The sequence below is a fragment of the Coenobita brevimanus genome, chromosome 112 (assembly GCF_032717465.1).
Source record: "Coenobita brevimanus isolate Jiangsu-jjx chromosome 112, ASM3271746v2, whole genome shotgun sequence".
Lineage (NCBI taxonomy): Eukaryota > Metazoa > Arthropoda > Malacostraca > Decapoda > Coenobitidae > Coenobita > Coenobita brevimanus.
This window is the reverse complement of record NC_137065.1, coordinates 3,712,302-3,730,196: the sequence shown is the minus strand read 5'-3', so window position 1 is coordinate 3,730,196 and position 17,895 is coordinate 3,712,302. Positions and strand designations below refer to the sequence as shown.

At 40.7% G+C, this 17,895-nt stretch overlaps 1 protein-coding gene across 6 annotated transcripts in view; it reads right to left on the bottom strand.

Moving 5' to 3' along the window:
- Nucleotides 1-17,895, bottom strand: part of rdgA (retinal degeneration A) — a 429,656-nt gene that overhangs the window by 9,826 nt on the left and 401,935 nt on the right. For all 6 annotated transcript variants that reach the window (XM_080286630.1, XM_080286634.1, XM_080286631.1 and 3 more), the window contains 2 exons: nucleotides 15,224-15,381; nucleotides 3,109-3,272 (listed from right to left, as the gene is read on the bottom strand). In XM_080286630.1, the coding sequence (XP_080142756.1) occupies nucleotides 3,109-3,272; nucleotides 15,224-15,381 (322 nt within the window). The remainder of the gene's footprint in view (nucleotides 1-3,108; nucleotides 3,273-15,223; nucleotides 15,382-17,895) is intronic.

Genomic DNA, 17,895 nt, shown 5'->3' with positions numbered 1-17,895 from the left:
TCAAACACAGTACTCTGCAGTGATTTCCAGTCATTCTGAAATGACATTCAACCACTATGCAATGATTTTCAAATATTCTGCAATGACTGACTTATCTTTGAGATCACCTGGGGTCATAATAATCTGACATCCATTGGACTACATTATATCTTGTTTCTGATGGCTTTACTGGTTGGTGGCAGGTCAAAGGCTTGAAGAGATACAAATTCCCCATTTCATACACCTTAACACTGCCCATCATCATCATCATCGTCATCATCATCATCATCACCTCGGCCTCGTTTTTTATACCACCTCTCCTAATAGGCTACTCATATAGCTGAATTAACCTGGAAAACTTTGTGCTTGATTCTGTCTTAATTTTGATAGCTTTACTAGTTGCTAGAATGCCAAAAACTTGAAGAACTACTCCTTTTTCCTTTCATACATCCTAGCACTGCAATCAATATCATGTCATTTTATTTTTTTTATCATACTCACTTCTAATAAGCTATCCATATAACTGATTACCCTGGAGGTCATTTGAGCTTAATTCTGTCTTATATATGATGGCTGTACTTGTTGCTGGCGGCCTAAAATACTTGAGGAGGTAAGTCCTTTCCCTTTCATACATCCTTGCACTGCCCTCTTCTAAAAAGCCATCCATGTAACTGAATTAAAATTAAATCACACTCAGTCAATTCACATCTCCCCACCCCTGTCCATATTCCCTCACTCTAACTCATTCATCTCTAACTGTACTCAATTCTATATCAGAATTATAGTTATGGTTGATGGAGTTAGAGGGAGTGAGGGCAGGTATGGAAGGGTGCCAATGGTGGCCGAGTATAATTCTGATTTGGTATGGATTCTACAGGGCAAGTCAGAAGGTGGGACACATATGGGGGAAGGGCATGTCTTAAGGTATCATTTTCTTCCTTCCTCCAATTTCACTCCCTCCCTCTCTTTCTTTTCTTAGCTCCTCCCTCTCTCTCTCCTTCCTTCCACCACTTTCCTCCATCTCTCCTTCCTCTTGTTACTTTCCTCCGTCTCTCCTTCCTTCCACCTCCACCCTCCCTTTCTTTCTTTTCCTTACTTCCTCCCTTCCTCTCACCATCCTTCCACTTCCAGCCTCCCTCTCTTTACATCTTACCTCCCTCTCTCCCTTCCTCTAGACTTTTCCTTCCCCTTCCATATCTTCTTCCCTTCCTCTCTTTTATCACCCTTCCTTCCACCACACTCTCCCCATATATTTTGAGATTTCCGACAACCTCTAGCCTGCAGTGTTGTGAGGTTTGGATCTTTCCCATGAGCCCTAGCTTTTACAACATTCACCAAAAGCTGCACTCCTAAATTCTATGTCTTCTTCAACTTCCAGACAATGCTTAAGTCCTTATCATAAACATCTTTTAAGTAACAAGACATAGGGAAAGCAGTAAATCAAAGCAACATAAACTTTGGCTAACATACAACATACAAGCCTCTGATAATATCTAAAACACCTTAGCACACAGTTATGGATATATATAAATCTCTCTCTCTCTCTCTCTCTCTCTCTCTCTTTTGCCTCCCAATAGTTTATCTTCTCATAAATCACAGCTACTAGAATGCATACTGAAAAATCGTATACTGTACAATGTCACTCACTCCAACTAACTCTCTTATCTCCTTCAACCCTGGGATATAAAACGACTGCCCATCTATAACACTCCTTCTCCAATCCATTGCATGATTTCTCGTGTACTGCAGGTATGGCTGTCACGTTAATGTCTATCCTGCATCATTTGTTAATTTCCTACTCCCACTGCTACACCCATGTCCACCCAGCAGCTTCAGTTGTCCCCGCAATACATAAGATATCAACAGCTGAGTTTAATGGAGGGCCATTTACAGACCACCCTATACAGTATTTCATTCTTGCTATCTCCTGACAATTATATTCAGCTAAGGAAAGACTTTGAACGGGAGGGGTTAGCTATATCCTTCATTAACCCTTACACTACAAGATGTCCCTCAAAAGCTGAATATATTAGTGTCCAGTAGTAGCAAGAATAAAATAGGAAACAGATAACTGGAGTAAAATGGGTAAAATAAAATAATTTATTAACACTGTCCTTGAAAAAAAACCACTTGCTTAGAATTAACACCTTCAATCTGGTGACATTCTTTTATTTGTTCTTGCTTCCCTTAGACTATTCTATACAGCTTAGGAGAGATTTTTTTTTTTTTCCCAATCTGCAGGGGTCAGTCATACACTTCATTCATCACTTTACTATCAAAAATCTCCCTAAAACTGAAAAAAATAATCAGCTGGTATAAAAAATAAACTGAAACGCAACATCACTGGATTGAGAATGATAAATAAGCTATTTCGTAAAATGAGCCAAACTCTTAAACAAAGACTCTAAATTCCCAACCATTAACCCTTTCACTGCCACTAACACACTTGGGTATTGTTTTCTCGATAAATTCAAAGTATTTCATTCAGGTCAGGGAAAGTTCAAGTAATCTAAGAGTTAAATGTGATAGTCTTCAAACTCTTAATTACAGTACTAAAATTTCCCTTAACTGAATAAAGTTGTACTGTAGCATCCTAATGTAAAATAACTTAATGCACTGAATTCTGGCTCAAACCAAACTATTTAATTCAGGTGAGGGAAGGTTTGAGCAATGCACGAGTTAGCCATGACATTCTTTGAGCCCTTGACTACAAGAATTTTCCTAAACTGAATTAATCATCCTGTAAAAGCCTGATATAAAATAACTCAATGTACTGTATTATATTCAGATTAACTCCATACTATACTATTCAAGTGAGGGAGAGTTCGAGTAATTCAAGAGTTACTGTAACCAAAACGGTCTTCAGAACCTTGGCTACTAAAATTTCCCTAAGTATTGCATTGTGGAAGCCTGATGTAAAATACCCCAGTGTGTCCATACTAAGTGAAAGGGTTAAAAAGTAGTCCTAAATAAGCCTCTCCACCCTCTGCCTCTTGCTGAGTGCATGATGTCGTGAGCCCCTCAGGGAGTGGGAGTGGGGCGAGGCAGGGTGCTGGTGGCGAATGGAGTCACCCCCCTCCCCACCTCCTTCCAGCCCAGAGCCCCCGAGACTCAGCAACTGACACTTACTCTCCAGATATGCGGCAAGTTCCTGATCATCGGCCCGCTGAGCCAGGGCCCGGGGAGTGTTGCCTTGGAGATCCTTTATGGTAAGTGAGGCCCCGGCAGCAACCAGCATACAGCACACTGTCCGCCGCCGGTTCTGGGCGGCCTGGTGCAGTGCGGTCTGACCTCTGTGGGACAAAAATCCAATGGTTACTGTAGTGGGTGAATGAATACAAGGGTTACTCTGACAAAATGAACAAATACAGTAGCAAATGCAGTCTGACCTCTGCAAAACACAAATGTAAGGATTACTGTACTGCAATGCAATACAGTACTACATCTAATAAATACAAACTCAGAGTGGAGTGATGGAATGCAAAATCAGATTATACGAGTAATGTCACAGCATATAGCAAACTGTCCACTGCAGATTCTGGGCAGCCTGGTGCAGTGTGATCTGACCTCTGTGGGACACAAATATAAGTACTTATGTAGCTGATGGAGTGAACAAAAACATGATAAACTATGACTGTGTTAAGTGATTCAACAGTAACAGCCAATCCCATAATCCAGAGGCTATGCTACCTTACTTAGGTCATGCAAGGGTGTGAAACCAACCTACTTTTATGACAGCATTTTCCATGACAGAAAAAGCTTCACTCACCTTGTATGGGTTTGAAATGCTGCATATAAAAGCATAGCCTTCACCCCAAACTAGGTTCTCTACTACAAGACCAGTCTCACAACCACAAATTAATATGGGTTATAACATTCCTTCATATCACTCCTATTACACCATCTACACTCAGATCTCTCTACTCTATGAGTGCCTTCATAGCACTAACTATTTAACTTCCTTGGAACATTATACTGTCTGGTTCTCTACCTATGTACCTCTCTCTTCAGTCTAAGTACTTAAATTCTTTCATAAAGTCTAGTCTCCGAACAATCACTCTTTTACTCTTAATGTATATTTATCTCATATCTCACCACTCATAAATATTCACAAAACTGCAAACCAGTCTAGATGGGTGGTAGCAAGATATTTACAGGAGAAATGTGTGAAGCATGTGAGAGAAAAAGAATGGAGGTACAAGGAACAGCATGGTGGAATGAAGAAGTGAGACAAGTTGTGGCGCAAAAGAAGAAGGCATAAAGTGTATTGTACTGTATTGCGTGGATGGGAAGCAGTGGCATGGAGGAAGCTGAGTGATGGAATACAGAGTTACAAGCGGAGAAGAAGATAGAGGTGAAAAAATTAGTAACAGGGAGTAAGAAGAGAGTGGATGAGGAAATTGGAATGAATCTGAGTATAAAGAGGAGGGAACATGCAAAAATGTTCTGGAAGGAGGTAAAGAGAGCTAGACAGGGTGAAAAAGAAAGTAGTAGGGAGTGAATGATAAAAATGAGAGACTGATAGTGGAAAAGGGAGAAAAACTGAGCGGACAGATAGCATTTAAGGAATTGTTAAAGTGAATGATAAAAATGATAGACTGATAGTGGAAAAGGGAGAAAAACTGAGCAGACAGAGATAGCATTTAAGGAATTGTTAAACATAGAGAATGAAAGTAATGAGAGTATAAGTGGCTGGGGAATGGCTAGGAGGTGGAGGAAGATGAGAAGGGAGGAAGAGATAAGTAGGATGGAAGTAGTGAAAACAATGCAGAAAGTCACAATGGGTAAAGCCTCAGGAACTGATGGAGTGTATGATGAAATGCTGAAGCATGGGGGAGAGATAGTAGTTGAAAGAATATGGAAGATGTGTAGAGTGGCCTGGGAGGCAGGAAGAGTCCTGGAGGATTGGAAGTCAGGTATAATTATTTCCCTGTACAAACAAAATGGGGAAAAAGAAGTGTGCAGTAATCACAGAGATGTTTGCCTTCTTAGTGTAATAGGAAAAGCATATGGCTGAATACTTATAACAGAGGAATTTTAGTTGGAGAAGAACAGGGAGGTTTTAGGATGGGGAGGGGTTTTGTAGATCAGACACAACCCCTCCACTTCCTAAAGCCTTCCTAATGCTAGTGTCTAGCATTACACTGGATACTCCCATATGTGTTTTGATGTCTAAATACTGCTGAAAGACCACAGAACACTGCCAAAATTAGGAGGGGTACTGTACATATTGGTTGGGCTTTGCATATTGGTTTTTATTTATTTTTTTGTTGTTTATGCTTTTTATTTTTTAGTGTTTAGGATTATACTGCATAATCCAATGTGTGTTTTGCTGTCTATGAAGAGCCAAAAGACTGCAGAACACTGCCAAAACTTGAAGCGGTACTATACATACTGATAGTTTTGTTGTTGATGTTGTTGTTGTTTATGCACTGTTTTCTTAGTGTTTATGATTATAATGCATACTGCAATGTGTGCTCTGATGTCTAAAAACAGCTGAAAGACCTCAGAACTGCCAAAACTAGGAGGGGTACTGCACATAATGGTAGGGTTTTGCATAGATTTTGTTGTTGTTGCTGTTGTTGTTTATGCATTGTTTTAGTGCTTAAGATTATACTGCATATTGCAAATGTGTGTTTTGATGTCTAAAAACAGCCAAAAGACTGCAGAACACTGCCAAAATTAGGAGGGGTACTGTACATATAGCTTGGGTATGGATATAGGTAGGGTATGGGTACAGTAGAGGATATTGCTCTGTATTCGTTTGTTGCCCATATCCGGTCATGCCGTTGGCTCTATTATGATGGATAATCAGGGGATTACTGTAGTGAGGGAGACCAGTCTATGGCTAAGAGTGTCCTCCCTGTCACCCCCTTAATAAATCGGAACTATATTTGCCCTTTTCCATTCAGTGGGTAGCTCCCCACTTTCTACGGAAAACCTTATAATATCACATCCAGGCCTCACTAACTGGTCTGCACATTCTTTCTAGATCCAACCAGGTACTTCATCTAGTCTCAATGCCTTTCTCATGTCTGTTTCCTTCATCAACTGAAGTATCTCATTTCTCTAAATTACTACTGTTTCCATTTTCAGGGGCTGCATCTCTGTTACAGGTTCTAGGAATTCCTCTTCTGTTACAAATACCGACTGCAATTTATCATTCATTACGTTACACATTTCCCCTTCATTTTCATATATTACATCACCATCTCTCAATCTTACTATGCTGTTCTTTGTTCTCATTTTATTATTAACAAACCTGTAGAATGGCTTGGGTTCTTCTTTGACTTTATTAACATTATCCTTCTCATTCTTTTGTTCCTCCTCCCTTCTTACTTTTACATATGCACTTCTTACTTTTTTGTACACTTTCCAAGCTTTTTCAGTATATCTTTCTCATACTTTATTCAAAGCTCTGTACCTAACTCAAAGTTATATTAAACCAGTCTTTCTTTCTGTCTTCCTTTTTTGCAGCAACTTTAGGAACATGGTTCCTGACTTCTTCCTCATACATTTTCATAAAGACATTACACTTCTCCTGGATATTTTCCCCCTTCTCCATTTCACTCCAGACCATATTCCTGGAATATTGTCTTATGGAGTCACAATCTTCTCTCCCACAGTTATATCTATTCTGTCGATTCTTTTGTCTCTCTCTCTCTCTTCCATGTCCCCACCCAATACCTTCATCTCCATACCCAAGTGGTCACTCTTTCCCAGGGAGCAATGATACTGTAATTTCTGAATATCATTCCTGTTTCTTGTAAAAATCAGATCCAATCTTGATGGTGTGTCTTCTCCCCTAATTCTTGTATTTTCTTTAACCAACTGTGTTAACATATTTTCCATTATCAGCTTCATCAGTCTATACCCCCAGGTATCTAAACTGTCCCCTGCATTAATTCCTTCCTAATTCACCTCCCTGCAAATAAAATCACCCACTAGCAGCAATCTATTTCTCTGTTCAACTATCTTCCTTAGCATATGTACAGACTCACTCATTACCTGTTCATACTCATCCCTACTCCACGCTCTGGTCAGTGGTGGCATGTACATCACTACCCGTGTGTGTGTGTAATTCACTGGGTTGGTCACGTTCACACGATGGTTGTGATCATCAGCATTTTACCCTCCAGGAAGAGAGTTGAGAGCTCATATAGTACAATCTAAGGGCAAAGCCTTGACCTTCACACATGCACAAATCCATCCTCTTGCTCAAGGAGGACAATGACCACCTGCTTTGTCAGTGAAAGTTTTCACATCCTGAGCAAGGCGCAAACACCCGTCTTAGCAGATGTTAAGTGTGTGTGTGTGTGTGTGTGTGTGTGTGTGTGTGTGTGTGTGTGTGTGTGTGTGTGTGTGTGTGTGTGTGTGTGTGTGTGTGTGTGTGTGTGTGTGTGTGTGTGTGTGTGTGTGTGTGTGTGTGTGTGTGTGTGTGTGTGTGTGTGTGTGTGTGTGTGTGTGTGTGTGTGTGTGTGTGTGTGTGTGTGTGTGTGTGTGTGTGTGTGTGTGTGTGTGTGTGTGTGTGTGTGTGTGTGTGTGTGTGTGTGTGTGTGTGTGTGTGTGTGTGTGTGTGTGTGTGTGTGTGTGTGTGTGTGTGTGTGTGTGTGTGTGTGTGTGTGTGTGTGTGTGTGTGTGTGTGTGTGTGTGTGTGTGTGTGTGTGTGTGTGTGTGTGTGTGTGTGTGTGTGTGTGTGTGTGTGTGTGTGTGTGTGTGTGTGTGTGTGTGTGTGTGTGTGTGTGTGTGTGTGTGTGTGTGTGTGTGTGTGTGTGTGTGTGTGTGTGTGTGTGTGTGTGTGTGTGTGTGTGTGTGTGTGTGTGTGTGTGTGTGTGTGTGTGTGTGTGTGTGTGTGTGTGTGTGTGTGTGTGTGTGTGTGTGTGTGTGTGTGTGTGTGTGTGTGTGTGTGTGTGTGTGTGTGTGTGTGTGTGTGTGTGTGTGTGTTCTTACCTAATTGTATCTTTACAGGAATGAGTCAAGCTCGTACTGTCCCATGTCTTAAACCATATTTATCGTACATATCCTTAAATTTGTGAATTGTTTTGGCACACACTATTTCATTCGGTAGTGCATTCCATTGATCAATTGCTCTGTTTGGGAAACTGAATTTCCTTACGTCTTTATCACCTCTCTTCTTATGCAGTTTTTTGCAGTGTCCTCTTGCTGATGCTTCTCCATATGTTAAGTAATCATATATGTCTATTTTCTCCTTTCCTGATATGCACTTATATAGCATTATCATGTCACCTCTTTTCCTTCTCTCCTGTAGTGTTGGTAGATTCAGTTTATTTAGTCTTTCTTCGTAGCTTAGGTCCCTTAAGCTTGGTATCCATCTTGTAGCGGCCCTTTGAACTTTTTCAATCTTGTCTATATGCTTTTTGAGATGAGGACTCCAGACTATTGATGCATATTCCAGGGTTGGTCTAATGAATGATGTTATTATCCTTCTTAGCATGTCTTCATTTATGTATGTGAATGCTATTCTCATATTTGCAAGCAGTGTATACATGTTCCGTACCTTCTCCCTGATGTGGTCAGCCGGAGATAGTCTGTTATTGATAATCACACCTAGGTCTTTCTCTCTTTCTGATGTGTATAGGGTTTTCTTTCCTAACTTATAATCCCAATCAGGTCTTTTTCCACTTTTACCAAACTTGATGACATGACACTTGCCCACATTGAATACCATTTGCCATGTATTACTCCATTCATGAAGTTTATTTAATTCTTCTTGTAGCTCTTTACAAGAGTCTGTGTTAGTAATTCTCCTTTGTATTTTTGCATCATCTGCAAACATATTTAGATAGTTTTCATTTCCAGTGTTAGTCTCTATCATTTATATACACTAAAAACATGATTGGTGCCAGCACTGAGCCCTATGGTGCTCCACTAGTTACTTCTTTCCATGATGAGTAGTTTCCCCTTAGTACTGTTCTCATTTCTCTTTTTGAGAAAATCTTGCATCCAACAAAACAGTTTGCCTTGAATTCCTCCTTGATGGTACAGTTTCCATAAAAGTCTTTGGTGTGGTACTGTGTCAAATGCTTTCTTGAAATCTAAATAGATACTGTCCACCCATCCTTCTCTTTCCTGTATTGTGTCTGTTACTCTGTCATAGTAGCTCAACAGATTAGTAACACATGATTTTCCTTTTCTGAAACCAAACTGTCTTTCTGTTATCATATTGTGTTCTTCTAGATGATTTACCCAAGCTTTTCTTATAAGCTTTTCTAATACCTTGCTTACAACACTGGTCAGTGATACTGGTTGGTAGTTGAGTGGATTTTGTCTATTCCCTTTCTTGAATAAGGGGACAATATTTGCTTTCTTCCAAATATCAGGTAATTTACCTTGACTCAAGAATTTCTTGAAAATTAAAAATAATGGTTTACTTAACTCCTTCGCACATTCTCGTAGAACCAACTTGAAATTTCAACAGGATCATTTGCTTTTCCTCTGTCTAATTTACTTAACTCCTCCTGTATTACTTTTTCTGATATTTGTATATCTGGTAGTATGTGTGGGCATGCTTGTTCCACATAGTCCCTCTCAAAATTTTTTTCTGTAAAAACTGATCGGAAATTCTTATTTAGTGCTTCACAAATATCTTTCTCTTGTGTATAGGTGAATCCCTCGTCCGTAATGGATTGTATTTTATCTTTTACTTTGGTTTTGCTTCTGATGCAGCTGTAAAATAGCTCCGGTTGATCACTACTTTTATTTATGATATCCTCCTCAAACTGTTTTTGGGCTTCCCTCCTTATTCTTGTATAATCATTTCTTGCCTATTTGTAATTATTATATGCCCTCTCACTATTGTGTCTTCTGTATCTATTCCACAACAAATCTCTTTTTTCTTTTGATTTTTTACATTCTGTATTGAACCATTTCTTTATTTTCTTTTCTGCTTCTTTGTGCTGCGGGATATACTTCTGGACCCCTATTTCATAAAATTCACAGAATTTTTTATAGACAGCATTTAAATCTTGTCCTCTAAGCTCATTTTCCCAATCAACTTCTAAGAAATACTTCTTTAGGTCATGATAATTTCCCTTTTTATAGTTTAGGCTCTTTTTGTAACTTTCATTGCTGTTAACTGTCATATGCTATCCTGAAGTTGCAATTTAATACTGCATGGTCACTTTTGCCAAGTGGAGGGTGATATATTAAACTGTTATCATTTTCTTGCCTAGTAAATCTGAGATCTAGCATTGACGGTACATCGAGTCCTCTTTTTCCGGAGGTTTCCCTCACATGTTGCGTTAGGAAATTAGGAAAAACTCTTGCACGAGATCCAGGAGCTTTTGGTCCCAAGAGCTTTCTTGGCTTACTATATCTAGAGTATTCCAATTTATATTTGTATTAAAATTGGTGATGAGTAAGGATGGAACTTTGGGGGATGAAGTGCGTGAAAGGGTACAGCAGGGAAGGAAGGTTGTTGGTACACTGAAAGCTGTGATGAGAAATAGGGAGGTGAGTATGGAAGTTAAAAAGTCACTGCATGATAGTATTGTGATCCCTACCCTGACGTATGGAAGCGTGGCATGGACCTTGCAAGAGGGGAACAAGTCAAGAGTGAGAGCAGTGGAAATGAGTTACTTGAGAGGAGCATGTGGAGTGACATGGAGGGACAGGTTGACGAATGAAGAAGTGAAGGAATGCTGTGGGGTGGATGTGGATGTGGTTGAGAAGATTAGGAGAAATACACTGAGGTGGTTTGGACGCGTGAAGAGAATGGAGAATGAAAGACTGACTAAGAGGGTGTATGTAGATGAGGTGGAGGGAGGGAGAGGGAGAGGTAGACCGAGGATGAGGTGGAGGGATGGAGTTGAGAGGTATATGAGGGAGGGGGGGGTGAGTTGGGGGGAGGCCAGTCAAATGGTGGCTGACAGAGTGACTTGGAGGCGTTTTGTCTGCGGCCACCCTTTGCGGGATTAGGGCATCGGGCTATAGATAGATAGATAGATAGATTAAAATTGGTGATAGCCAATACCCTCTTCTGGCATAAAATGATCCACAGGTATACATGGCGAGTGATGAGAAGGGTGGGTGGTGAACTGAATGAAAGGAAGGCAATGATTGATTATGTGTGTGTGGATGAAAGGATGCGAAGATGTGTAATGGATGCAAGAGTTTATAGAGGTTGGGGGAGTGGACTTCGTGGTGGCCAAAATTAGAATGCAAGTAAGATGGAGGAATAAAAGAAGGGAAAGACGAGAGGAAGGAGTAGTTGCAAGGAGAGTGGAAAGGTTACAAGAGGATGAGAAAAAGGGAGAGAATAAGAGAGAAGTAGAGGAACGATTGGGCAAATATGAATTGGAGCAGATGGGAGACGTGGAAGGTGTGTGTAGAATATTTACAGAAGAAATATGTGCAGCATGTGATGTGGTGTGTGGAAGGAAGAGAAGATGGAGGGGGGTGCAAGGAACAGCGTGGTGGACTGAAGAGGTGAGACAGGCTGTTGCACAAAAGAAGAAGGCATACAATGAATGGATGAGAAATAGGGGCGTGGAAGAAGTTGAGAGGCGGAAGAGAGAGTTATATGTACAGAGAAAGAGAGAGGTGAAAAGATTAGTAAGAGAGAGTAAGAAGAGAGTGGATGAGGAATTTGGAAGGAATATGAGTGTAAAGTGGAGGGACTGTAAGAAAATGTTCTGGAAAGAGGTGAAAAGAGTAAGACAGGATGGAAGTGAAGTTAGCAGGGGAGTGAAAGATAAAAATGGTAGATTACTAGTGGAGAAGGGAGAAAAAGTGAGCAGATGGAGAGAACACTTTAAGGAATTGTTGAACATAGAGGATGGAAGTAATGCGAGTATAAGTGGCTGGGGAATGGCTGGGAGAAGGAGGGAGGTGAGAAGACAGGAAGAAATTAGTAGGATAGAAGTTGTGGAAGCAATGAAGAAAGTTAAATCGGGGAAAGCCCCAGGAATTGATGGAGTGTGTGGTGAAATGCTGAAGCATGGGGGAGAGATAGTTGTAGAATGGATATGGAAGATGTGCAGATTGGCCTGGGAGGAAGGCAAAGTCCCGGAGGATTGGAAGTCAGGTATAATTATTCCCTTGTACAAAGGAAAAGGGGAAAAAGAAGTGTGTGGTAATCATAGGGGGATTTGTCTTCTTAGTATAATAGGAAAAGTGTATGGTAGGATACTTATTGACAGAGTTAGAGAAAGAACAGAGAAATTAGTTGGAGAAGAACGGGGAGGCTTTAGGAAGGGAAGAGGTTGTGGAGATCAGATATTCATTCTTAGATCTTTAGTGGAAAATTTTCTAGAGAAGGGAAAGAAGTTGTATGCAGCTTTCATGGATTTGGAGAAAGCATATGACAGGGTGGATAGACAAGGATTGTGGAAAGTGTTAAGAATATATGGAGTAGATGGGAAGTTGCTGAATGCTGTGAAGAGTATGTACGACGGTGCGAAGGCTGCAGTGCGTGTGGATGGTGAACTAAGTGAATTTTTCTCTTTGAAAGTTGGGTTGAAACAGGGATGTGTCATGTCTCCATGGTTGTTCAATCTGTACATGGATGGGGTAATAAAAGAGGTACAAGGTAGGGTAGTGGATGTTGGAGTGGCCCTGGTGAGAGAGGATAGTGTCTGGAAACTCCCTGTACTGTTGTTTGCAGATGATACTGTGTTGTTGAGTGAAGACGAAGGGGAGCTGCAAGGCTTGGTGGATGAGTTGGGAGAGTGTGTAAGAAACGGAATCTGAAGGTGAATGTAGGAAAGAGTAAAGTGATGGTCTTTGAGAGAGGTGAAGTCAGTGAATGTACAGCGAGGTTGGATGGTGAGGAATTGGAAAATGTGAGTACGTTTAAGTACTTGGGTAGTGTGATGAGTAAGGATGGAGGTTTGGAGGGTGAAGTGCTTGAAAGGGTACAGCAGGGAAGAAAGGTTGCTGGTTCTTTGAAAGCAGTGATAAGAAACAGGGAAGTGAGCATGGAAGTGAAAAAGTTACTACATGACAGTACTGTATTGTGATACCAACTCTAACGTACGGAAGTGAAGCTTGGACATTGTTGGAAGGACACAAGTCAAGAGTGAGAGCAGTGGAAATGAGTTATTTAAGAGGAGCCTGTGGAGTCACATGGAGAGACAGGCTGATGAATGAGGATATAAAGGAGCGTTGTGGTGTGGATGTGGATGTGATAGGAAGCGTTATGAGGAACACACTGAGGTGGTTTGGCCATGTGGAGAGGATGGAGGGTGAAAGACGGACGAAGAGAGTGTATGTGAGTGAGGTGGAGGGGGGAAGAGGGAGGGGGAGGCCAAGGATGAGATGGAGGGATGGGGTGGAGAGGTATATGAGATAGGGGGGTGTGAGTTGGGAGCTGGGCAGTGAAATGGCGGGGGACAGGGCAACTTGGAGGCAATTTGTTTGTGGCCACCCCAAATGGGATTGAGGCGTCTGGCAATAGATAGACAGATAGATTAAAATCTCCAGTTAGTATAATTCTTTCCGATTTCTCTTCCATCTTATGTAGTCATGCTCTTAAACTCTGAATTGTACTCTCTGCCAGGTCCCCATATTCGTCTCTTTCCCATGTGTTTGATCTGGGTGGCATGAACAAACTGGCTACAATTACTTTCCCTTCAGATGCGTTGATCTCTACTGCAATCAGTTCTACTTGTGAGGGTATATCTAGTTCTATTTCTCTGACTTTAAGATTTTTCTTAGTTAATATTATAATTCCTCCTCCTTTTTTTAAGTTTCTATCTCTTCTCCATATATTATATTCCTCTAAATTTAGTATGTCATTTGATATCCTTGGTGTTAATTTTGTTTCAGTTAGACATATTATATGTGGTTCATTTTCTCTGACATAATCATTCATCTTGAATAATTTAGATACCATTCCATCCACATTTGAGTACATCAACTTAATCATCTTGTTTATATACTTGTCTTGACATGGTTCTACTACCTTCCTCCTTTTTATTCCCTCCTGTTTATGTACCATTTTCGTACCTGCAATCCTATTACTTTGTAAAAAAAATGTGTTCTTCTCCTCTTCTGATCTTCCCTCATTTTTAGTTTTTGCTTCCTCCCTCTTCTCTTTCAGTAATTCCAGTTCCTCTTGTGTTAGGCATCTTTTTATCCATACATTTTTGAACTCCCCTTTTTCCATAAGATTCTTTGCATTTATTAGTATCTCCTCCACGGTGTTTGCACTCTGGAAGGTTACCTTTAGAGGTCTTGACTTGCTTTTCTCGTATTTCCCTAACTTTTTGTGTTCCTCTATGTCTTTACTACAGATTTCCTCTGATACATCTTTCAATAAGCTCATTACATTTGCCATCTCCTTTTTGTCTCTTGAGATCTTGTTTTTTACTTCTTCCTCTTCTATACCAGTGATTACCATAGATTTGTTGTGTGTGTGTGTGTGTGTGTGTGTGTGTGTGTGTGTGTGTGTGTGTGTGTGTGTGTGTGTGTGTGTGTGTGTGTGTGTGTTCTTACCTTACCTAATTGTTCTTACCTAATTGTATCTTTACAGGAATGAGTCAAGCTCGTACTGTCCCGTGTCTTAAACCATTTTCATCACACATCTTAAATTTATGAATTGTTTTGGAAAACACTATTTCATTTGGTAGGGCATTCCACTGATCAATTGCCCTATTTGGCAAACTAAATTTCCATACGTCTTTATAGCCTCTCTTTATGCAGTTTTTTGCAGTGCCTTCTTGCTGATGCCTCCCCATAGGTTATATATTCGTTTATGTCTATTTTCTCCTTCCCTGATATGCATTTATATAGCATAATCATGTCTCCTCTTTTCCTTCTCTCCTACAGTGTTGGCAGATTCAGTTTTTCTAGTCTTTCTTCATACCTTAGATCCCTTAAGCTTGGTACCCATATTGCAGCAGCCCTTTGAACTTTTTCAATCTTATCTATGTGTTTCTTGAGATGAGGATCTATCTATGTGTTTCTTGAGATGAGGATTCAAGACTACTGATGCATACTCCAGGGATGGTCTGATGAAAGATGTTATTATCTTCCTCAGCGTGTCTTGATTTATGTATATGAATGCTATTCTTGTATTTGCAAGCAGTGTATACATGTTCCGTACCTACTCACTTATGTGGTCAGACAGAGATAGTCTGTTATTGATAATCATACCTAAGTCCTCCTCTCTGATATGTGTAGGGTTTTACTTCCTAACTGTGTGTTTGTGTGTGTGTGAGAGAGAGAGAGAGAGAGAGAGAGAGAGAGAGAGAGAGAGAGAGAGAGAGAGAGGTGGACTTACTTATCGTTATCCACCATGTCGAGTATGGATGGTGGCGCTGAGGCAATAAGGTAGCGTACAATGTCCTTGAAGCCATGACGTGCCCCATAATGCAGTGCTGTCTGGCCCTGGGCGTCGATGGAAAGCAGTGAGTACCCCTGACTGTGTAGGTCCTTCAGCTGAGGGGAGTGCAGCAGATGCAGTGTTAGTGAAGGCAGATTAAAATTTTTGCTGGAATAGATGCATTTCACACCGAAGAATAATCATTTACCTCCGTCTTTAGTCCTTAACTGTGACTTGTGCGAAGAAACCTATCAATAATACAGTATTACTAAATCAGACAATGAAGCCTTAATATTTTCTTGCGATGTTTCCTGGCAACTTCAATACAATAGAGCAGCATTGCAGAAAAATATTTTTTTGTGATGTTTCTTGGCAACTTCAATACAGTAGAGAAGCATTGCAGAAAAATACTGAGGATAGTATAAAAGCAGATGGTGGCTCTGACAGAAAGAGAATAAAGCATGCATCATACAACTGTAGCTGTGGCACGCGAGTCTGAAGGTGTCATTATCGTACCCTGGCAACCTACCAGTCAACAGTGCATCCAATTTCACATTATACACAAATCATAATACAGTACTATACATCAATATGTTATACATGAATATTATTATTATGCACCCACTTAGTGTAGTGGTACTCTATTTTAGGGTAGCCCTACAATATGTGGCAAGCCAAATGATTTCCTGTAAACCTGGAAATCACTAACAATGCTGGGTGGTAATCTTATAACCAACCAACACATGTTCCCTACGTGAAAACAGATAGGTTGGTGGTGGGTAAGTGTCCCTCCCTGGGACATAACTAACTAAAAATACAAACAAGAAGCCTCAGACCACAAATGACCAACAAGTGACAACTAAAGACCAAACAATGGACATAGTACAACTGTGACATGGAATGTAACGGTGAGATGATGAGGTGAAAGAGAGATTGTCCAGGTGCTTGAGAATGCAAAAAGTGGATGTATGTGGAATAACTTAGAAAAAATGGAAAGGTGAGACTGTGAGCGAATGGGAGTATGGATGGGGTATATGTGCGGGTGTAGGTGAAAATTAGAGGGCGAAAGAAGGAGTTTGTATTGTTGTGTGCAAGATATAGAAGAAGAATAAAAGAGAGTATGAATCTGTCGGCTCAAGGACTGTGTGGGTAATTGAGAGTTGGACTACATATGTGGACGTTTGTGTATGTGTATGCACCAATACAAGACTGTGCATGTAGAGTGAAAGAAGCATTAGGGAGAGATAGTACAGTAGTAGAATAGATATGGAAGATGTGCAGATTGACCGGGGAGGACGGCAGAGTCCCAGAGGATTAGAAGTCAGGTATAATTATTCCCTTGTACAAAGGGAAAGGGGAAAAAGAAGTGTGTGGTAATCATAGGGGGATTTGTCTTCTTAGTGTAATAGGAAAAGTATATGGTAGGATACTTACTGACAGAGTTAGGGAAATAACAAGGGAATTAGTTGGAGAACAGGGAGGTTTTAGGAAGGGAAGAGATTGTGTAGATAAGATATTCATTCTTAGGTCTTTAGTGGAAGAGTTTCTAGACAAGAGAAAGCAGTTGTATGCTGCCTTCATGGATTTGAAGAAAGCATATGATGGGGTCGATAGACAAGGAATGTGGAAAGTATTAAGAATATATGGAGAAAATAGGAAGTTGTTGAATGCTGTGAAGAACATGTATGAGCAGTTTAAGGTTGCAGTGCATGTGGACAGTGAACTGAGTGAATTTTTCTCTTTAAATGTTGGACTGAAACAGGGATGTGTCAAGTCCCCATCGTTGTTCAATCTGTATATGGATGGGTTGTAAAGCAGATACAAAGTAGGGCAGTGGATATTGGAGTGACCCTAATGAGAGAGGGCAGTGTTTGGAAACTCCCTGTACTGTTGTTTGCAGATGATACTGTAACTGTATTGTTAAGTGAAGTTGAAGGGGAACTGCAAGGCTTGGCAAATGAGTGTGGGAGAGTGTGTAAGAAACAGCATCTAAATATGAATGTAGGGAAGAGTAAAGTTATGGTCTTTGATAGAAATGACGCCACTGAATGTACAGTAAGGCTGGATGAGGAGGAAATGGAAAATGTGAGTGTATTTAAGTACCTGGGTAGTGTGATGAGCAAGGATGGGAGTATAGAGGGTGAAGTGCTTGAATGGGCACAACAAGGAAAAAAGGTTACTTGTTCTTTGAAAGCAGTGATATGCAACAGGGAAGTGAGCATGGAAGTACAAAAGTTGCTGCATGATGGTACTGTGATACCAACCCCAATATAGGGAAGTGAAGCTTGGACCTTGTTGGAAGGACACAAGTCAAGAGTGAGAGCAAAAGAAATGAGTTATTTGACAGGACTATGTGGGGTTACGTGGAGAGAGAGATTGACAAAGAGGAAGTCAAGGAGCGTTGCGGTGTTGATGTGGATGTGACAGAAAGCGTTAGGAGAAATACATTGAGGTGGTTTGGCCATGTGGAGAGGATGGAGAGCAAGAGACTAATGAGGAGAGTGTATGTGAGTGAGGTGGAAGGAGGGGAGGGAGAGGGAGGCCGAGGATGAGATGGAGTAGGGAGGTATAAGAGAGGGGTGTGTGAGCTGGGAGCAGGGCAGTGAAATGGCATTGGATAGGGTGACTTG